Source organism: Pseudophryne corroboree, chromosome 5, assembly GCF_028390025.1.
Source record: "Pseudophryne corroboree isolate aPseCor3 chromosome 5, aPseCor3.hap2, whole genome shotgun sequence".
Lineage (NCBI taxonomy): Eukaryota > Metazoa > Chordata > Amphibia > Anura > Myobatrachidae > Pseudophryne > Pseudophryne corroboree.
In genome coordinates, this window is record NC_086448.1 from 200,761,392 (window position 1) to 200,784,865 (window position 23,474).

Sequence of the window (23,474 nt, forward strand, 5' to 3'; positions counted from 1 at the left end):
ATAAGAATTTACTTACCGATAATTCTATTTCTCGGAGTCCGTAGTGGATGCTGGGCGCCCATCCCAAGTGCGGATTATCTGCAATACTGTACATAGTTATTGTTAACAAATTCGGGTTATATTGTTAAGGAGCCATCTTTAAGAGGCTCTTTCTGTTATCATACTGTTAACTGGGTTTAGATCACAAGTTGTACGGTGTGATTGGTGTGGCTGGTATGAGTCTTACCCGGGATTCAAATTGCCTCCCTTATTGTGTACGCTCGTCCGGGCACAGTACCTAACTGGAGTCTGGAGGAGGGTCATAGGGGGAGGAGCCAGTGCACACCACCTGATCTGGTAAAAGCTTTACTTTTTTGTGCCCTGTCTCCTGCGGAGCCGCTATTCCCCATGGTCCTTTCAGGAACCCCAGCATCCACTACGGACTCCGAGAAATAGAATTATCGGTAAGTAAATTCTTATTTTTTATTAATGTTCATCCTGCATACCTAGCCATTGCAGTAAATTAAATTAATAAAGCAGAGATCATTACAGTGATCACCATATTATACAGAGAGCATAGCACTGGCAGCCTTATAATACAGAGAGCATTGACATGAATGCCACAATACAGAGTACATTACAGTGACTGCTAGATAATACAGAAACATTACAGTGAGATTCATATTATACAGAGAGCATCAGTGGCCTTTGATAAAACAGAGAGCACCATAGAGCCCGTCATGTTATACACCAAGCATCCAATTGACCACCACACAATACAAAGAACATTGTAAACCCCTATAAAATAGACAACGCCAACTACAACCATAAAATACATAAGACATCACAGCCGCACACCATGGTCTGTGGAATTAAATAAATCAAACAGTAAGTAAGCATATCTGTGGTATCTATAATCAGTAGTTATTGGAATTCATGGCACTGCTCAAGACTGATGTATTCAAACAGGGATAGCCCACCAAAAAGAAAGGTCCGTTACTTTGTGGGGAAGGGGCGTGGCCACAGAAGAGCACCAATTAACATTACACTGCACAATAGTTTCCATTATTTACTATATATTTTTTTTTAAACACATAATGCCACGAGTAGTTCAATATATACACATGCTGCCCCCATCAGTGACAGATACACAATGCCCATCAACAGTACCAGTTTCACAATGCTCTCAGCAGTGCCAGTTACACAATGCCCTCAGCAGTGCCAGTTACACAATGCCCCCAGTAGTGCCAGTTGCACAATGCCCCCAGTAGTGCTAGATACACAATGCCCTCAGTACTGCCAGATACAGAGTGCCCCCAGGACTGCCAGATACAGTGCCCCAGTAGTGCCATTTACGCAATCCCCCCAGTAGTGCCAGTTACTTAGTATAGTGCTCACCTCCGCTGCTGCTGCTCCTGCTGCCGATTTCCGTGTATGAAGGGAGGGGAGGAGAGTGTAGCGCATGTCTCTCCTGCCCCTCACTGTGTCAGTCTGTCACATTTCCGGCAGCCATTTGAAATATGGCGCCGGCTTGTGTGCCAATCAAAGTTTGCGGGGCAGCAGCCAATCATGAGCCACTGCTGCGGTCCACGAGCTCTGATTGGCTGACAGCTGAGCTACATTTTAAATGGCTGAAAAAGTGTAAGCTACTGTATGCACACAGGAGAGATGCGTGCTGTGCTCTCCTTCCTTTAGACACGGGAAGTGGCTGCAGCAGCAGGGTAGGCCACAGACGTCCCTAGGCGCCATTCCTGATGATGTCATTTTAGAAAAGACCTTCAGGAACGGCGTTCTGGGGTTTTCCGGCCCAAGAATAGTCCTAGATAAAAACAAAACAGAGAGAGCATGGAAAAGAGAAGGAGAGAGGGGGGAGGGATAGGAAACAGGGAGAGAGAGAAGGGGTAAGGATAGGAAATAGAGTGAGAGGAGGGGAGAGGGATAGGGAAGAGAGAGGGGAGACATAGGGAATAGAGAGAGAGGGGGAGGGATAGGGAATAGATAGAGAGAGAGTGGAGAGGGATAGGGAATAGAGAGAGAGGAAGGGAGGGATAGGGAAGAGAGAGAGAAAGCAAGAGAAGTGGGGAGGGATAGGGAATAGAGGGGGGGAGGAATAGGGAATAGAGAGAGAGCGAGAGGAGGGGGAGGGATAGGGAATAGAGAGGGGGAGGGCTAGGGAATAGAGAGAGAGTGAGAGGAGAGGGAGGGAAAGGGAATAGAGAGGGGGAGGGCTAGGGAATAGAGAGGGGGAGGGCTAAAGAATAGAAAGAGAGCGAGAGGAGGGGGAGGGAAAGGGAATAGAGAGGGGGAGGGATAGGGAATAGAGAGGGGGAGGGATAGGGAATAGAGCGAGAGGAGGGGGAGGGTAAGGGAATAGATGGGGGAGGGATAGGGAATAGAGAGGGGGAGGGATAGGGAATAGAGAGAGCAGGCGAGAGGAGTGGGGAGGGATAGGAAATAGAGAGAGCGAGAGAAGTGGAGAGGGATAGGGAATAGAGAGGGGGAGGGATAGGGAATAGAGAGAGAGCGAGAGGAGGGGGAGGGATAGGGAACAGAAAGGGGGAGGGATAGGGAATAGAGAGGGGGAGGGATAGGGAATAGAGATAGAGCGAGAGGAGAGGGAGGGAAAGGGAATAGAGGGGGGAGGGATAGGGAATAGAGAGGGGGAAGGATAGGGAATAGAGAGAGCAGGCGAGAGGAGTGGGAAGGGAAAGGGAATAGAGAGAGAGAGAGAGAAGTGGAGAGTGATAGGGAATAGAGAGAGCAGGCGAGAGGAGTGGGGAGGGATAGGGAATAGAGAGAGCGAGAGAAGTGGAGAGGGATAGGGAATAGAGAGGGGATGGGATAGGGAATAGAGAGAGAGCGAGAGGAGGGGGAGGGATAGGGAACAGAAAGGGGGAGGGATAGGGAATAGAGAGGGGGAGGGATAGGGAATAGAGCGAGAGGAGAGGGAGGGAAAGGGAATAGAGGGGGGAGGGATAGGGAATAGAGAGGGGGAGGGATAGGGAATAGAGAGAGCAGGCGAGAGGAGTGGGGAGGGATAGGGAATAGAGAGAGAGAGAGAGAGAAGTGGAGAGTGATAGGGAATAGAGAGGGGGAGGGATAGGGAATAGTGAGAGAGCGAGAGGAGGGGGAGGGATAGGGAACAGAAAGCGGGAGGGCTAGGGAATAAAGAGGGGGGAGGGCTAGGGAATAGAGAGGGGGAGGGCTAGGGAATAGGGAGGGAGGGGCTAGGGCATAGAGAGGGGGAGGGATAGGGAATAGAGAGAGAGCAAGAGGAGGGGGAGGGATAGGGAATAGAGAGGGGGAGGGATAGGAAATAGAGAGAGGGGAGGGATAGGGAATAGAGAGAGAGCAAGAGGAGGGGGAAGGATAGGGAATAGAGAGAGAGCGAGAGGAGGGGGAGGGATAGGGAACAGAAAGGGGGAGGGCTAGGGAATAGAGAGAGAGCGAGAGGAGGGGGAGGGAAAGAGAATAGAGAGGGGGGAGGGATAGGGAATAGATAGGGGGGAGGGATAGGGAATAGAGAGGGGGAGGGATAGGGAGTAGAGAGAGAGAAATGGAGAGTGATAGGGAATAGAGAGAGAGAGCGAGAGGAGGGGGAGGGATAGGGAACAGAAAGCGGGAGGGCTAGGGAATAAAGAGGGGGAGGGCTAGGGAATAGAGAGGGGGAGGGATAGGGAATAGAGAGGGGGAGGGATAGGGAATAGAGAGAGAGCAAGAGGAGGGGGAGGGATAGGGAATAGAGAGGGAGAGGGAGAGGGAATAGAGAGGGGGAGGGCTAGGGAATAGAGAGAGGGGAGGGATTGGGAATAGAGAGAGAGCAAGGGGAGGGATAGGGAATAGAGAGAGAGCGAGAGGAGGGGGAGGGATAGGGAACAGAAAGGGGGAGGGCTAGGGAATAGAGAGAGAGCGAGAGGAGGGGGAGGGAAAGAGAATAGAGAGGGGGGAGGGATAGGGAATAGATAGGGGGGAGGGATAGGGAATAGAGAGGGGGAGGGCTAGGGAGTAGAGAGCGGGGAGGGATAGGGAATAGAGATAGAGGAGGGGGAGGGATAGGGAATAGAGAGGGGGAGGGATAGGGAATAGAGAGGGGGAGGGCTAGGAAATAGGGGAGAGGGATAGGGAATAGAGAGAGAACAAGAGGAGGGGGAGGGATAAGGAATAGAGAGGGGGAGGGCTAGAGAATAGAGAGGGGAGATGGATAGGGAATAGAGAGAGAGCAAGAGGAGGGGGAGGGATAGGGAATAGAGAGGGGGAGGGCTAGGGAGGGGGAGTGATAGGGAATATAGAGAGAGCAAGAGGAGGGGGAGGGATAGGGAATATAGAGGGGGAGGGATAAGGAATAGAGAGAGAGGAGGGGGTGAGTGCAGCACTGGATAAAGTAGAACATAGAGCAGGCATTCCCAACCGCGGTCCTCAAGGCACACCAACAGTGCAGGTTTTAGTGATATCCAGGCTTCAGCACAGATGGTTAAATCAAAATAACTGAGGTACTAATTAAGTCACCTGTGTTCAAGCCTGGATATCACTAAAACCAGGACTGTTAGTGTGCCTTGAGGACCGTGGTTGGGAAACACTGACATAGAGGAATAGGCACAAAACACACAAACTGCAGTGGGAGGGTGTAAGTGGTGGGATAAAGAAAAAGTGTAAGCTACTGTGCACACTCACCTAAGTTGTAGTGTGAGTGGGATCTGCAGTGGGTGAGGAAGCAGAGGTCCCTTTTACAAGGTGGAGCCAATACAGCAAAGCGAAGGTGTGACTGACTCCAGGGCTGCTGTCTTCTGGCAGCCAGTCATCACATCAATGTGGTTGTGGCTGCTACAGGACCACTGAGCCTGCAGATCCTCTCCCCCCCCCCCCCCCCCCCCCCACATCTTCCACGTTCCTAGCTCTGTACGGAAGGCGGGAGTTATCTCGTCAGCGGCTGTGGCCTCCAGGGGAGAGGGGGGTGGTATAGTGGCCGCTTGGTGCAGTGAGGGAGGGAGCGGAGCATCGGACGACCTGAGGACGGAGCTTCGGACGGCTGGGGGTGAAGCTTCAGGTGACTTGGGGCGGAGCTTCGAACGGCCCGCAGGCGGAGCGTCAAGCTGTATTGTGGGTGGACGGGAATCGGGATTTCTGCTGCTGATCGCGGGGTGAGGGGGTGAGGAGGTGAGAGGAGGGGGCGGACCGGGAGGTGAGCTGGGCTGTTAGTGGTGAGTCGGTGTATGGATTTTGTTTTCATCCGTCAACACTGACTGCACAGCACTGCAGGGGAGGCTGTGGGCCTGTTTTCATGGGAGGGCCTGGAGCTGCAGCTCCCCCCGCCCCATTGTTAATCCAGCCCTGGTCCAGATGGTTAAATCATATTGACTGATTAAGTCACCTGTGCTCAATCATGGATATCCTTAAAATCTGGACTGTAATGACAAAGTTTGGGAAACTCAAAAGTAACCTCTGAAGACAACAGATTCTATTTATTTTGAAGTATCTTAGTTAGGGAGGCCAATCCCGGGCCGTTTTTTCAATCCCGGGATTCGGGATTGAAAAACGGTCAATCCCGGGGATCCCGGGATTGCAGTAGGGATCAGAGAAAGTTGTAGGGAGCAGCGCTGGAGGGAGGGTGCAGGTAGCAGTGCGGGAGGTAGGGAGAGTGTAGGTAGCGGTGCGGGAGGTGCATCAGTCCAGTGGTGGTGTCATGTTCTGTATCAGTCCAATCACAGTGGTGGTGTCCTCTGGATGCCATATGTCCAGTGCTGCTGTATAAGTACAGTCCAGTGGTGCTGTGTTGTGCTGCATCAGTTCAATGGTGGTGTATTGTGCTGCATCAGTCCAGTCACAGTGGTGGTGTCCTCTGCTGCCATATGTCCAGTGCTGCTGTATAAGTCCAGTCCATTGCAGTGGTGCTGTGTTGTCCTGCATCAGTCCAGTGGTGGTGTCCCTGTGCTGCCGTATATGTCCAGTCGTACTGCCGTATATGTCCAGCGATACTGCTATATATGTCCAGCGGTACTGCCGTATAAATCCAGTGATCCTGACGTATAATTCCAGTGATCCTTCTGTATAATTCCAGTGGTACTGGCGTATAAATCCAGTGATCCTGCCGTATAATTCCAGTGGTAATGGCGTATAAATCCAGTAATCCAGCCGTATAATTCCTGTGATCCTGCCGTATAATTCCAGTGGTACTGGCGTATAAGTCCAGTCCAGTGATACTGCCGTAAATGTCCAGTGATACGGCCATATATGTCCAGCGGTACTGCCGTATAAATACAGTGATCCTGCCGTATAATTCCAGTGATCCTGCCGTACAATTCCAGTGGTACTGGCGTAAAAGTCCAGTGATCCTGCCCTATATGTCCAGTGGTACTGCCATATAATTCCGGTGATACTGCCGTATATATATATAAACCCTTTTACAAAGTGGATTACTGAGGCCATAACAACTATGCTGGTGTTAGACGTGCGTCCGTTATCCGCCATTAGTTCAGTGGGACTGCAGTGCCAACCCTAGATGGGCCAGGTGTTTGTGCCGCACACTTGTGTCGCTTAGTTTAGTCATACAGCAACCTCATTGCCCTCTTTTACTTCTTGGCATGATGTGCTGTTTGGTTACTATTTTTTTTACGTGCCATCCTGTCTGACACTGCAGTGCCACTCCTAGATGGGCCAATTGTTTGTGTCGCTTAGCTTAGTCATACAGCTACCTCATTGCACCTCTTTTTCATCTTTGCATGATGTGCTATTTGGGGCTTTTTTTTATATATCTGCCCTCCTGTCTGACACTGCAGTGCCACTCCTAGATGGGCCAGGTGTTTGTGTCGCTTAGCTTAGTCTTACAGCTACCTCATTGCACCTCTTTTTCATCTTTGCATGATGTGCTGTTTGGGGCATTTTTTTTATATCTGCCCTCCTGTATGACACTGCAGTGCCATTCCTAGATGGGCCAATTGTTTGTGTCGCTTAGCTTAGTCATATAGCTACCTCATTGCACCTCTTTTTCTTGTTTGCATGATGTGCTGTTTGGGGCCTAGTTTTTTTTAAGTGCCATCCTGTCTGCCACTGCAGTGCCACTCCTAGATGGGCCAGGTGTTTGTGCCGCACACTTGGGTCGCTTAGCTTAGTCATACAGCAACCTTGGTGCACCTCTTTTTCATCTTTGCATCATGTGCTGTTTGGGGCATGGTTTTTTAAAGTGCCATCCTGTCTGACACTGCCGTATAAGTCCAGGGGTACTGCTGTATTACTCCACGGGTACTGCCGTATAAGTCCACCAATTGCAGAATTTTTAAAAAATGACAGGGGCGTGTAGGAGATGCTGTCAGTGGACTGAAAAAATTGCGGGCCACTTTCAACATTCAGCCGCTGCATGCCACTACTAGATGGGCCAGGTGGTTGTGTCGCTTAGCTTAGTCATACAGCTACCTCATTGCACCTCTTTTACATCTTTGCATGATGTGCTGTTTGGGGCCTAGTTTTTTTAAGTGCCATCCTGTCAGGGCTGGCTCCAGGCCTACTAGCACCCTGAGCGAGAAAATTTCAAAGTGCCCCCTCCCATACTCTAGAAAAGTGGGCGGGCCTCTGGAAAAGTGGGTGGGGCCTCACAACTTCATATTATCAAACTATAAATAAATATATTTTCACACCCCCTCTACGCACACAATTAGCAGCATTACACATAACAGCTACAGTAGTGTTCCTTACACACAATGTCTCCAGTATAGTGCCAGCTACACATAATGTCTACAGTAGTGCAGTGCCAGATAGACATGATATGCCCCGCAGCAGTGCCAGCTACACATGACATGCCCCCCAGCAGTGCCAGATAGACATGATATACCCCCCAGTAGTGCCAGATAGACATGACATGCCCCGCAGCAGTGCCAGCTACACATGATATGCCCCTAGCAGTGCCAGCTACACATGATATGCCCTGCAGCAGTGCCAGCTACACATGACATGCCCCCCAGCAGTGCCAGCTACACATGATAGTGTTCACTCTAGGATTTTTTTAGGGCAGGGGTGCTGATCACGGGGAGGGCACATTTTGCATTTGGGAGAGCACATATTTAAGTTACAAGGACAAAATTATGTACATACTGTAATGCTTGTTGCTCCGTTCGAAATCATGGGGCTTTGCTTCGTGCGGAAGGGGCGCGGCCACATAATAGTGGCAATTCGCATTACACCACACATTAGTGCAGCTAATACACATTGCACCAGGTAGAACCTCCTATACACACTGCGACAGGTAGCGCACGTTAGACACTTTGCGCCAGGCAGAGCACGTTAGACACTTTGCGCCAGGCAGAGCACGTTAGACACTTTGCGCCAGCCAGAGCACATTAGACACTTTGCACCAGGTATTGCACTGAGACACAGGAACACTACATGATATGCCCCCCAGCCGTGCCAGCTACACATGACATGACCCCCAGCCATGCCAGATGCACATGACATGCCCCCCAGCAGTGCCAAATGCACGTGACATGCATCCCAGCAGTGCCAGATACATAAATGCCCCCACAGTGCCAGATACATAAATGCCCCCGACAGTGCCAGATACATAAATGCACCCCACAGTGCCAGATACATAAATGCCCCCCACAGTGCCAGGTACATTAATGCCCCCCACAGTGCCAGATACATTAATGCCCCCCACAGTGCCATATATGCCCCCCACAGTCCCAGATAGATAAATGACCCCACAGTGCCAGAAATGCCCCCACAGTGCCAGATACATTAATGCCCCCTCACAGTGCCAGATAAATGCCCCCACAGTGCCAGATACATAAATGCCCCCTACAGTGCCAGATATGCCACCACAGTCCCAGATAGATAAATGACCCCACAGTGCCAGAAATGCCCCCACAGTGCCAGATACATTAATGCCCCCTCACAGTGCCAGATAAATGCCCCCACAGTGCCAGATACATTAATGCCCCCCACAGTGCCAGATAAATTAATGCCCCCCACAGTGCCAGATAAATTAATGCCCCCCCACAGTGCCAGATAAATGCCCCCGCAGTGCCAGATACAATAATGCCCCCAGGCCCAGTAATGCCCCCACAGTGCCAGATAAATGCCCCCACAGTGCCAGATAAATGCCCCCCACAGTGCGAGATACATTAATGCCCCCAGGCCCCCACAGTGCCAGATAAATGCCCCCACAGTGCCAGATAAATGCCCCCACAGTGCCAGATAAATGCCCCCACAGTGCCAGATAAATTAATGCCCCCCACAGTGCCAGAAAAATGCCCCCCAAAGTTCCAGATAGATTAATGACCCCCACAGTGCAAGATAAATGCCCCCCACAGTGCCAGATACATTAATGCCCCCAGGCCCCCACAGTACCAGATACATTAACGCCCCCCACAGTCCAGATATGCCCCCAACAGTGCCACATATGCCCCCAGTACCTGCTGTGGGAGGGCATATGTGCCACATATGCCCCCAGTACCTGCTGTGGGAGGGCAGCTGCTGTGCGCGCCGCTGTCTGAAACAGTACTGTGCGCGCTGTGCGGCACCGGTGTCTGACATCAGACGCCGGAGCCGCATAGCACAGTGTAAAAGCAGGAGGCGCGGGCCGGCTCCAGGCTCCGACATGGCGGCGCCAGCGTGCAGCGCCCTTTAAGGGTGGCGCCCTGCGCGGCCGCTCGAGTCGAACATGCCTCGAGCCGGCCCTGCATCCTGTCTGCAACTGCAGTGCCACTCCTAGATGGGCCAGGTGTTTGTGCCGCACACTTGTGTCACTTAGCTTAGTCATACAGCCACCTCGGTGCAACCTTTTGGCCTAAAAACAATATTGTGAAGTGTTCAGAATAGACTGGAAATGAGTGGAAATGAATTTTATTGAGGTTAATTATACCGTAGGATCAAAATGATCCCCAAATTCTGTGATTTTAGACATTTTTATGTTTTTTTCAAAAATTATCCAGATCCAAAGCCAAAACACGAAAGGGTGGTTTTGGCAAAACCAATCCAAAACACGAGCGGGAAATTAGAACCAAAACACAAAACACGAATAGTGCCCGCCGCACATCCCTACTTTGCATACACTCGGTTCTACATAGCCTCAATTCGGCATGCGTACAGCATCTATTCACCACTGCTCTGCTAAGCAGGTCAGCGAGTGACAGGAGCCTCCCAACTGCCCCCCCACCCCCCAACAGCGGGACACTGCTGCTTGCGGGTGGGACAGCGGGACAGTCCCAAAAAAATGGGACTGTCCCGCTTAAATATACAGTTGGGAGGTATGAGCAAATCAAAAAAGTTAGCAATTGGCCAAAACCATGTTGCATTGCAGGTGGGGCAGATGTAACATATGCAGAGAGGTCTAGATTTTGGTGGGGTGTGTTCAAACTGAAATCTAAATTGCAGTGCAGAAATAAACAGTTAGTATTTACCATGCACAGAAACAATATATCCCGCCCAAATCTAAATCTCTCTGCACATGTTACTTCTGCCCCACCTGCAGTGCAACATTGTTTTTCCCAATAACCCCCTTTAGTTTGCAGGTTAGAAAGCAGATATATACCTTCAGTGTCCTGGACATTCCTGCAGAAGAGAAAATGACAACCATGCATGTAGAAATGATGTGCATGATGCTCCTGACCTTCATTAAATGTAACTGATATGTGCTCTTCACTTCAGCTGGAGTGACACGTCAATCATGCATGCAATAGACCTATAAGGATAAAAATGACCCTAATCAAGCGCATGTGACCATATTTTGTTCCATTTCATTAGCAGGTTTAATTTATATGCAACCTTATAGAATACATTTTACATAGTAACATAGTTTCTGAGGTTGAAAAAAGACAATTGTCCATTTGGTTCAACCTGTTAGTGATCTCCTATACTGTAATATTTTAAAACTAATTTTAACTGTGGTGAATGTTTAGATGTTACGTCTATTCATCTCCTTTTTGCATGATTTACCCACCATAACCCTGTATATTCTTATCCGCTAGGAATTTATCTAGCCCATTCTTCAAAGTAATGATAGAGTCCGCCATTATTACTATCTCAGGGAGGGAACTCCAAATACATATTGTCCTTACTGTGAAGAAACCTTTCCGTCTCTCGGTGCAAAATCTCCTCTCCTCTAACCTTAGCGGGTGTCCGTGTGTCCTTTGTGATGATATTACCAAACACAAATCCACCGCTAGCTCTGTGTATTGTCCCCTTATATATTTGTAAATGTTAATCATATCCCCTTCTTAATCTCCTTTTTTTCAGTGTAAACATGCATAACCTAGCAAGCCTTTCCTCGTATTTTGGTGTCTCCAACCCCTTAATCAATTTGGTTGCCCTTTGAATCTTTTCTAGTTCCAGGATATCCTTTTTATGGTATGGTGCCCATAATTGTGAGCAGTATTCGAGATGTGGCCTCACTAGTGATATATAAAATGGAGTATAATACTCTGATCCCTTGCATCAATTCCCTGCTTTATGCATGCTAATACCTTGTTTGCCTTATTTGCTGCATTCCTACTGTACTACTGCTAAGTTTGTTATCTATGAGAACACCTAAATCCTTTTCCAATACAGAATCCCCTATTATTTCACCATTTAGTGTGTAGGTAGTATATTTGTTCTTGCTACCAAAGTACCTTACATTTGTCGATATTAAACCTCATTCTCCATTTTGCTGCCCATGCATCCAGTTTAAATAAGTCGTTCTGAAGAGACTCAGCATCCCCCTCCGAATTTATAACCTTACACAGTTTGGTATCGTTTGAAAAAATTGACAACATGCGCTGCAGACCTACCTCTAGATCATTTATGAAAATGCTGAACAGTAATGGTCCAAGTACAGGCCCTTGTGGCACACCACTTAGTACTTCAGTCCATTTTGAAAAGTTCCATTTACCACCGCTCGCTGCTCCCTTTTATCCAAACAATTTCTAACCCAAGTACATTGGTGGTCATTCCGAGTTGATCGCAGCCAGCAACTTTTTGCTGCTGCTGCGATCAACTAGTCCACGCCTATGGGGGAGTGTATTTTAGTTTAGCAGGGCTGCGATCGCTTGTGCAGCCCTGCTAAGCTAAAAAAATTTCAAGCAAAACTAGACTAGGCCTGGACATACTTACCCTGTGCGATGGATCCAGCGATGATGGGCCCGGCTTTGATGTCACTCCTCCGCCCTTCGTTCTGCTGGACACACCTGCGTTATACTCACCACCTGGCATGCCTCCGTCCTGTCAATCTTCTTTGCGGTCTGTCCTGCGACCGCTTTCTTCTTTAGACGCAACGTAACCTGGCAACAGAGCAACGTCGCGCACGCGCACAGCGGCCGCCGTGCATGTGCATTCCGCACCCGTTCACACCGAAGCGATAAAACGCTGCGTGTGAACGGGTCGGAATGACCCCCATAGTGTGTTCCCTAGCCCAAGTTCTCTTAATTTGTAGATTGTGAGTTACTGTATCAAAAGCTTTAGCAAAGTCTAAAAAGATTACACCCATCTCTTTACCCTGATCTAGGTTCACACTAATATGGAACTGTCATTGGCAAATAAAACAAAATGGTCATTGAGGGTCTTTCTTTGTTCAAGTCTAAATGATTGCATCTATTCTGAGTTATTACATCACGTTACATCACAGTAAATCTTTGATCTGTAATGAAAGGTCCAGCCTGGGGTAAGCTGGAGTAAATGGTTTGGAAGAGCTGCATGTTGAATTATGACTTGAAATGTTAATTAGATGGCAGGTGCTCAGCACATATATTTCCAACGGTAAACACAATCTTTCTCTGTCATTTTTGTAAATTACATTTGAATTTCTAATGTCATCAACAGCTTCCCGAAGGAAATGTGGGAACTGTACAAATAATTACTTCCAGAGAGGCGAGCATACGAAAGATGGGCGGCCTGGCTGAAATCTATTGTCTTGGAAACAATATTGCTAAATTCATCATTTTCCCTCTAGGCCAGGGCAGTGCAGATGGTGTAAAGGTTCACATTGCTGTCTCACAGTATTGAGTTCATTGGTATGATTCCTATGGCCCTGACTGTGTGGAGTTTGTATATTCTCCCCATGCTTGCATGGCTTTCCTCTGTGGCTAATTTTCTTGGTGGGGGCAATACCTGATAAGCCAGCGTGAGCAGCGGCATATATGGGATTTTGTTTCACCTGTCTCGGCAGTCGAAACCAAACCATTGGAAACAGCCCCGTTTCATTCAAAAACGGGGCTTTTTATAACAAAAACACACAGGTTTCACTGAACCTGTGTCATGCACTGATTCACTCTTTCTGGGCATGCAGCCTTTACAATGCTGTTGACTAGGAGGATGGGGAGAATACGTAAACAGTTCTGAACACTTTTCCTAAGATGACAGGCTGACTAACTTGCAGGCCAACTGACTGACTAGCTAAGTCTGGTTGGCCGTCAGTGAGAAGTCACAGTCACCACAGGCTTACCCAGTAGTTCCTCTGCGCACTTGCGCTATGAACAGTCTCCCCTCAGCACGGCTCTACAATAATTAGTGCATTTCAAGTGTTTGGGAGCAAATGGTGGACTGTCATTTGCTCTCATCTATAGTATTTCCAGATGTTTATTCCAACTAGCCAGATCTGGCAGATGATCTGGCATATAATTGTATAGTAGTGTATGCCCAGCTTATGCCAGTAATAGAAAAATATTTATTAAAATATAAAAAAAAGATGAAATTTACTTACACAGTGATTGGCTTCTTGGCCACCCAGGAGTAGCTACCTCAGCTGCTGCCAGGTAATCAATCCCATGAGGCTGAGCATCAGGGAGGGATGAGGTCAGAGGAGCATGTAATGATCTCCTCCAATCAGAGCTCAGCTCTCCTAACACCCTGCCTCCCTTCCCCAGCTGCATGGGATTTCCTAGCCCTATAGGTTTATGCTCTAGAACAGAGATAGGCAAGAGGTGACTATAGAGTAGTTCCCAAACTGGGTGCCGTGGCACCATGGGGTGCATTAAGGCACTTGCAGGGGTGTCTTGGGTTAGTGGTGGTCCAGCACCAATCAAATTATTTATGCTCCATGTGATGGGTGTCGTACGGTATGCCGGCGCTCGGGCTCCCGGCGCCCAGCATACCGGCGCCGGGAGCCCGACCGCCGGCATACCGACAGTGTGGTGAGCGCAAAGGAGCCCCTTGCGGGCTCGCTGCGCTCGCCGCGCTGCGGCCACGGTGGCGCGCTATGCGCGCCACACTATTTTATTCTCCCTCCAGGGGGGTCGTGGACCCCCACGAGGGAGAATAGTTGTCGGTATGCCGGGTGTCGGGATTCTGGCGCCGGTATAATGTGCGCCGGGATCCCGACATTCGGCATACAGAAGACCACCCCATGTGATAGACAAAACCAGTGCTGGTGACTGCCAATCATAATATTGTATTCTTTATTTATTTATTAACAGTTTCTTACAGTGCATCCGGAAAGTATTCACAGCGCTTCACTTTTCAACATTTTGCTTTGTTACAGCCTTATTCTAAAATGGAATAAATTCATTTTTTCCCTCGAAATTCTACACCATATCCCATAATGACAACGTGAAAAACGTTTTTTTTTTTGCTTATTTATTAAGAATAAAACTAAGAAATCACATGTACATAAGTATTCACATCCTTTGCCATGAAACTCAAAATTGACCTTAGTTGCATCCTGCTTCCACTGATCATCCTTGAGATGTTCCTATAGCTTAATTGGAATCCACTTGTAGTAAATTCATTTTATTGGACATGATTTGGAAGGGCACACACCTGTCTATATAAGGTCCCACACTTGACAGAGCATGTCTGAGCACAGACCAAGCATGAAGTCAAAGGAATTGTCTGTAGACCTCCGAGACAGGATTGTCTCGAGGCACAAATCTAGGGAAGGGTACAGAAAAATATCTGCCGCTTTGAAGGTCCCAATGAGCACAGTGGCCTCCATAATCTGTAAATGGAAGAAGTTCGGAACCACCAGGACTCTTCCTAGAGCTGGCCGGACATCTAAACTGAGCGATCGGGGGAGAAGGGCCCTAGTCAGGGAGGTGACCAAGAACCTGATGGTCACTCTATCAGAGCTACACTATTCCTCTGTGGAGAGAGGAGAACCTTCCAGAAGGACAACCATCTCTGCAGCAATCCACCAATCAGGCCTGAATGGTAGAGTGGCCAGAAAGAAGCCACTTCTTAGTAAAAAGCACATGGCAGCCTGCCTGGAGTTTGCCAAAATGCACCGGAAGGACTCTCAGACCGTGAGAAACAAAATTCTCAGGTCTGATGAGACAAAGATTGAACTCTTTGGTGTGAATGCCAGGTGTCATGTTTGGAGGAAACCTGGAACCGCTCATCACCAGGCCAATATCATCCCTACAGGGAAGCATGGTGGTGGCAGCATCATGCTGTGGGGATATTTTTCAGCGGCAGGAACTGGGAGATTAGTCAAGATAGAGGGAAAGATGAATTCAGCAATGTACAGAGACATCCTGGATGAAAATCTGCTCCAGAGCACTCGACCTCAGAATTGGGCGACGGTTCATCTTTCAGCAGGACGACGACCCTAAGCACACAGCCAAGTCCTGCAGCCCATATGTAAAAACCGCCTCTGGTTCCTATCCTGGTCCATAGTAGCGGTCTGCAGTAAGTTTAATTACTGTACCTGTGGGCGGTCTCCTTTCACAAAGATGATGATAGAAGACACAAGGATGTGGCAAACAAATGGTAAGTGTCCCGTGAATGATACTCTGTATTCCTAAACCCGGTTTTCTGCAAGCAGCAGCTTTTTCAAGAGGCAGAAAAGAATCCATCTGGGACAGACGAACCTCCCCACACTGTTCTGATCCGGATCCATCCCCGCTGCTCTGTTGTCACACACACTCTCCCCCCCCCCCCCCCCCCCCACCTGAACACCCACACTTGCCCTATTCTCTCGGCTACCAATCCTCCTCTTCTAGGTCTGCATAGACTCCATTGCGCACAGGCTTGCACATCTCTCCTTCTGCTACTGTGTGTCCTCTAAGGTCCGAAACATCAACTGTATGTATTCATGCATTCTATGCTGTGAATTTTACTGCATTAAATATTGATTAATTCTCGATTCATGTTGGTGAGTGCCTGAAAACAATTTGTTTCTATATATATATATATATATATATATCTTATATAGCGCAGCATATTCTGCTGTGCTTTACAATTGGAACACATATATATTGATCTTCACTGCTTTTTCCTACCATAACAGCATATGAAAATGGTGTTATCTTTTGGGTAAAAGTTTGAAAAGAAGATCTTCTATTCTCCATAATTACAGTACCATAACGGATCAGGCCCCATTGATGAGACCTTATAGGGGCTGCATAAGTCATTTTCTTTCCCCTAAATAGGGAGAAGAGAAAAATAAAATCTATTTTCTCCAGCTAAAATGCTAGAGAAAAGACGTTTTTTTACTGTATGGTCAAATGGAGCTCCTACTTCCCTCATTGCCAAGGGCGCAGCTACCATAGGTGTAGGCAGTCAAATTTTCGCCATTGGGTGGTACTTAGGGGTCATTTAAAACTTTTTCCTTGGGGCCTGCAATATATCTAGGTATGCCCCTGGACCTGCTCATTGTAGTGTGGTATAAAATGAACTGGAGGGCATTTTAATGTTATATAATATGAATCGGGACACTGTAATGAGGCACAATATGAACGGGGAGCACTATCATAATGTGAATTGGGGGTACTGTGCGGCATAATGTGTACTGGCAGCTCTGAAATGTGACATAGGGTGAACTTAAGCACTACTGCGATTCATAAAATAAACTATGGCACTACCTAGGGGGCATATCATTAAATAAGGCTCTACTGTGGTTCCGAAAATGAACTAGGGCACTATTATAGGGCATACAATTAACAACTGCTGCAGAGAAGTGTCTCTCTAGAAGCATTGGGACAGGGGCCCCTTCAAAATGTTGATGTGGGGCTCACAAAGTTCTGGCTACGCCCCTGCTCATTGCCCTTCTATTGAAGGCTTGATACATTCCTGCACTCTGGGCCTAATTCATATTTGTATGCTGATGCAATTGCAATTCTCTAGGCTACAGAATTGCTAATGTTAGTGAAGCTGCCACCCAGAAATAAAGAGACATCCACAGGAGTCATCGCAACTCTTTCACAATTGTGGTCAAATTTGCAGCCTGTATGCAAAAACAAGGAACATCGAGGTTAAGGGTAGCCTTGTGGCTACATGGACTGGACGCGGCAGGAGCACCGCTGCCTGGCGTCATGTTTCTTTCTGAATACATGATCGCAGCTGAACGCAGATACACGCCACATGCATTTTTGCCACCACTCTCCGTTATCTCGCCCAAATGTCACTTCCTGTCAATCACTCTCCAATTAAATCCTCTCCATGGGTGCGATTGCAAAGGCACCTTGGCACGTGCACACTGCGGTTGCAGCATATGCGCAGTCTGCTGATAATCGCTTCGTTGCATGAACATCGGCCATTGCGTATGAACAATACTATACATTTCAGAATAACTGTACTGCACACACTTGTTTCATGTGCTGGGAAACACTGTATATTTGAGGCAGGTGTGGATAGTTTCACATCTATTGATAGAACATTAGTAGTTCCTGCAGAGATGTAACAATATTGGTGTGGGCCCCATAGCAACATTTGCTATACCCAAGCGTACACTACTAGAGGTGGAGCTGTATCAAGCCTTAAGGCCCATACACACGGTGAGATAGGGCTATGCCCGATTCTTACTATGCGACAGGGGCTAGGTCGGCATCGCAAGCACATAATGAGTGTGCTTGTGATATTGACTAGGGCCCTCATTCCGAGTTGTTCGTTCGCTAGCTGCTTTTAGCAGCATTGCACACGCTAAGCCGCCGCCCTATGGGAGTGTATCTTAGCATAGCAGAATTGCGAACGAAAGATTAGCAGAATTGCGAATAGAAATTTCTTAGCAGTTTCTGAGTAGCTTGAGACTTACTCTGCCATTGCGATCAGTTCAGTCAGTTTCGTTCCTGGTTTGACGTCACAAACACACCCAGCGTTCGCCCAAACACTCCCCCATTTCTTCAGACACTCCCGTGTTTTTCCCAGAAACGCCTGCGTTTTTTCGCACACTCCCAGAAAACGGCCAGTTTCCGCCCAGAAACACCCACTTCCTGTCAATCACAGTACGATCACCAGAACGATGAAAAATCCTCGTTATGCCGTGAGTAAAATACGTAACTTTTGTGTAAAATAACTAACCGCATGCGCTCTGCGAACCTTGCGCATGCGCAGTAAGCAACTAATCGCAATATAGCGAAAATCTATATATAGTCAATTTCGTAAGAAAATATCTCACCGTGTGTACACAGCTTTAGAGAGACATAAAGTGGACAGAAATAAAGTACCAACCAACTTCTAACTAATTTTTCTCGCACAGCCTGTAACATGATAGTTACTGTAGGAGCTGATTGGTTGGTACTTTTTCTCCCTTCACTTTCTCTCTCTGCAAGGGGGAATGTTGTAGGGTGTAATAGGGTGTGAGAATCAGGAAGTGAGAGATTTTGCATACCTCCCAACTTTACAGTTCCCTAAAGAGGGACACACGCGGGGCGTGACCTAAGAAAAAGGGGGCGTGGCTTCGCGGGAGGACCCGCGATCGCGAGCCACGACCCCCGTTTTCGTCACTGAGGGGGCATGCCCAGCGCTCTGTGAGCCGCTGGCATGCCCCCTCTCCCTCTGACTCCAGTGAATAGACGCTGTGCGCATGCGCACAGCGTCTATTCACCGCTGCTCTGCTAAGCAGGGCAGCGAGTGACATAGACTCCCAACTGCCCCCCCCCCCCCCCCCACCGCGGGACACTGCGGCCCGCGGGTGGGACAGCGGGGCAGTCCCCAAAAAATGGGACTGTCCCGCGAAAATCGGGACAGTTGGGAGGTATGGATTTTGTGAGAGTTCTCCTGATTTTTAAAGTGCCAATCATATATATGGCAAAACCAGGATGATTTTGCCATGTAAATGATTGATAAATGATAAAAATCAGGAGAACTCTCACAAAATCTCTCACTTCCCGATCATGCCACATATAGTCGGTATGCACCATACAGTTCCATGGTCCCTTTTATGGAGGCATGTGAGATAATATTATGTACACTCAGTGCCGTAACTAGACATTTTAGCGCTGTGTGCAAGAAACAGCATCGGCACCCCCCCATATATAAATTAAAGCCAGTGCACGCCATGGGCGAGGCTTCATCGGGATAGGGTATGACCACAAAATAATACCAATCTACATTACACCACAAATAGTGACACTTGCACACATTCCGCCAAGTAGAGCCCCTTAGGCACTTTACGGCAGGTAGTGCCTCTTAGACATACTTAGAACTACTAATGCCCCAGACTGCATTAGCCTCCATTTCATATGTTATGGGCCTACCTTGGGTGGTTGTTGTTGGTCATACCAATGGATCTCCAGGTCATGCAGTGTGGTGGACGGGCACACTGCATAGGTATCTGCAAGTGCTTCCCACTCTGTCCCCTGGTATGATGCTGTGGCTGGTGCCTCCATCTTCTGGTGTCTGTAGGGAGGTGGGTATACCAGCACTCCCCGCCAATCTCCGTTGGTGAGCTACGGAGTGGAAGCACAGGTTATGCATGGCCGCACTTGTCACTCCTCTCTTAACTGAAGACGCCTCTCTTTTAGGTTCGATGGGTTGTAGATGTCACTGCAACCTGTGTATGATGGGTGCAGAGTGGGATGCCAGTGCACAGCGCACCTCAGCATCTACTTGGCTCCTCTCTCTCTGTGCCAGGCATGTTATGCGAGAAGTCAGACGCAGCCATGATTTAACAACATGGTGGAGAGCAGAGCCCTGGAGGTGGAGCAGGCACCTGGCAGCTGTCACACTCCAATCAATGCATTGACAGTTTGGCGCCGCTGGCCGCCTGGATGTAAAAATGTATCATTAAACAGCTCTGTTGATGGCTAACTGGGCCCTAAGCGACCCCTTTGGTCACAGATCGGTAAATCCACTATTGGGGCATAGTATATATTTATGAGTGCACTATATATTATATATATATATATATCTAGAGAAAAAGACAGAGGGGGCGCTTCATAGTGCAGTAAAGTTTTAATTCATAAAAGCACAGAACTCTTGTTAAAATCACAACGTTATTGCTCGTACCAGAACAACCTCCGCTGTGGGCTTAATACCACATGATTTGAAACACAAACATCCCCAGCAATACTGCAAACCTCCGGTGATCATCTAGGACAGGACCTCAAACTCGTGCCGCTAAACCACTACAGTCAGCCGCCGCACGCCGGGACACCGTCACTCGCCAATACCAGGGAAGGCAGGAGGGGGCTCGATCGCGCACGTCAGCAGGCCACGCCCCTACGCGTTTTGTCTGACGAAGTCTGTGACGAAAACGCGTAGGGGCGTGGCCTGCTGAAGTGTGCGATCGAGCCCCCTCCTGCCTTCCCTGGTATCGGCGAGTGACGGTGTCCCGGCGTGCGGCGGCTGACTGTAGTGGTTTAGCGGCACGAGTTTGAGGTCCTGTCCTGGATGATCACCGGAGGTTTGCAGTATTGCTGGGGATGTTTGTGTTTCAAATCATGTGGTATTAAGCCCACAGCAGAAGTTGTTCTGGTACGAGCAATAACGTTGTGATTTTAACAAGAGTTCTGTGCTTTTATGAATTAAAACTTTACTGCACTATGAAGAGCCCCCTCTGTCTTTTTCTCTAGATGTCTTTTTCCTGTGGAATTCCGGGCTATATGTGATGGTGGGGAGCAGCGGTCCAATAAAGAAAGGAACACTAGTGCTTTTACTCCCTATTTTTCATAGGAGCAGTGATTTTAAGGTCTTAAAGTGAAAGAGACTGATCCCTGTTGCAATTTACTGAGCGCACCTGATTATCTTTTTATGTTATATATATATATATATATATATATATATATATAGTATATGGTGTATATTTATTATGAGGGCACTGGGCAGTATAGGGAAAGCACACCACACCCTCTCAGCAATCAGTATCCTTATCTTACCCTCCCCCCCCCCCCTCTTCCCCCTCAGTAGACAGCAGCAAGCTGGCACAAACCCTCCCTAGTCCCTACACAGAACAGCAGCAGCCGGTAACCCCATCCCCTCCCCTATCAGGACTGCAGCAGCTGGCTTCTCCCGCCTATCCCACTCTCACCGTCAGAGGACTATCGTGGCCAGCTTCTCCCCCCTTTCAAAGGACAACGGATGCCGGCTTCTCCCCTTACTTACTCCCTCATTCAGAGTACGACGCGGTTGGCTTCTCCCCCCCTCCTTGCTTCCTCCGTCAGTGGACTACGGCCAGCGGCTGGCTGCTGATCATGGTCATCAGGCTGCAGGGGAGGAGGAGCCTCGAGGTGCACAAGCTGGCTAGTAACTTTAGTCAAAGTTGCAGGCAGATAGGCAGCATTGTCCCCTGATGACTACTCTGAGTCCTCCCCGGGCAGCTTGTGCACCTTGAGGCTCCTCCTCCCCTGCAGCCGGGTGACCGGGATTCACAGCCAGCCGCCGCAGCCCACTGATGGAGGAAGCAAGGAGGGGGAGAAGCCGGCTGCAGTAGTACACTGATGGGGGGAGAAGCCGGTCTCCGTTGTCCTTTGACGGGGGAGAAGGCGGCTGCGGTAGTAATCTGATGGGGGGAGAAGCCGGTCTCCGTTCTCCTTTGACGGGGAAGAAGGCAGCTGCGGTAGTAATCTGATGGGGGAAGAAGGCGGCTGCGGTAGTACAGTGATGGGGGGAGAAGCCGGTCTCCGTTGTCCTTTGACGGGGGAGAAGCCGGCTGCGGTAGTAATCTGATGGAGTGAGCAGTGTGTGCACACCTATGTTTGTACATGTGTGTGCCAGTGCAGATGCGCTGTGCGCAATGCACCACTGGCCCACACCTAGTTACGGCCCTCTGTACACTCATCATCGGACTGACTGATCAGGAATTTACTTCTGGTCCATTTATGCCAGAACAATGTTTAGATGCACCTGGCTCTCTACATCCATTACCTGCTGCCGGTACGAGTGCAGGGAACCGGGTGCATCTAAACCAGTGGTAGCCAACCCTGGTCCTCGAGAGCTACCAACAGTTCACGTTTTCCAGCTCACCTAGCAGGTACACAGGTGCAATCATTACTCACTGACACATTTAAAAGATCCACAGGTGGATAATTTATCTAATTACTTAACCAGTGATTCTGTGAGGAGACCTGGAAAACGTTAACTGTTGGTAGCTCTCGAGGACCAGGGTTGGCTACCCCTGGTCTAAACAATGTCCCAGCATAAATGGACCGAAAGTGAATCCCCAGTGAACCAGCCCGACGCTCTGCACACTCAGGTCCCTTCCACTCATAGCCCAGAGTTTTTCCCTCCATGTCCTTGGAAGCAACATTCTATACATCATTAGCTGTGCTGCCAATTTTATATCCAGACAACCAAGTAGGTTCAAGCATACTGTATTAGTTAACAACAACATTTCCTAAATATGATTTAGATCTACAGTAGGTTAGTAACTTAATATAAATCGATTGTACACATCAAACAAATGACTGTCGGTTTCCTTCTAATTTATAGCTATCATGAGTATCTTGTATCGACACCTGTTCTATCAAGAGTGCCATGGGGCAGAGAAAGAGAGTATGGAGGGATTGGGGCCGTGTCTCTTCCACCTGATCACCGGCCAAAGTCAGAACCTCCTCCACTAGAAGCGAAAGGACACAGGCACTACGGGTATGGAGGAGACCCCTGGCCATGGTATGTTGTTAGGGTGTGATTTGTGTCTACTGCCTTTGAATATCTAATTGCTGTCTGTATTTTTGTTTTTGTTCATGTATACTAAATGTAGCTCCAGTAGCGGATCTTGCCACGGGCAAGCAGGACTTTTGCCCGGGGCGCCGCCTTCCAGAGGGCTCCGGCGCCATCCGGAGGGCACCGCACCATGGCAAGATCTGCTGCTGCTGTGCCCCCCGCTGCCCGCTCTGTCCCGCTGCCGCTGCCCGCTGTGTCCCGCTGTGAAGGGAACTAGACGTGTAGCGTCTAGTTTCCCTTCGTGGAGAGGACCTTTACTGTGCGGTGCGCGATGACGTCATCGCGCACCGCACAGCAAAGGTCCTCTCCACGAAGGGAACTAGACGCGTAGCGTCTAGTTTCTCTTCGTGGAGAGGACCTTTGTTGTGCGGTGCGCAATGACGTCATCGCGCACCGCACCGCATTTCAGCGTGGTCAGTTACGCCCCCTGTACAGTAGTAGCGGTGCGCAATGACGTCATCGCGCACCGCACAGCATTTCAGCGGCGCTACTACTGTACTGGGGGCGTAACTGACCACGCCCTGTATGAAGCCACGCCCCTATTTCCCGCCCGAGGCACAAAAAGGCCTAGAACCGGCCCTGTGTAGCTTACACTACTGTATCTGTTGTTCTCTAGGCATATTGGTTCATTCAACACTAGGGGGCCCTAGGGAAGGGGGGGTCATATTAGATTGTGCAAACCTCCCAACATGAGCCATTCCAGGAGGGACAAAATG

General features: G+C 48.8%; 1 protein-coding gene and 1 long non-coding RNA gene across 2 annotated transcripts in view; one reads left to right on the top strand and one right to left on the bottom strand.

Moving 5' to 3' along the window:
- LOC134927501 (uncharacterized) overlaps nt 1-13,704 on the bottom strand; it is a 149,875-nt gene extending 136,171 nt beyond the window's left edge. Inside the window, exons 1-2 of the long non-coding RNA XR_010177661.1 lie at nt 13,643-13,704; nt 10,499-10,648 (exon numbers count right to left, since the gene is read on the bottom strand). This is a non-coding gene — a long non-coding RNA (uncharacterized LOC134927501). The remainder of the gene's footprint in view (nt 1-10,498; nt 10,649-13,642) is intronic.
- Nucleotides 1-23,474, top strand: part of SPMIP4 (sperm microtubule inner protein 4) — a 208,656-nt gene that overhangs the window by 11,653 nt on the left and 173,529 nt on the right. Inside the window, exon 2 of the mRNA XM_063922009.1 lies at nt 22,525-22,704. Coding sequence (XP_063778079.1) covers nt 22,525-22,704 — 180 coding nt within the window. The remainder of the gene's footprint in view (nt 1-22,524; nt 22,705-23,474) is intronic.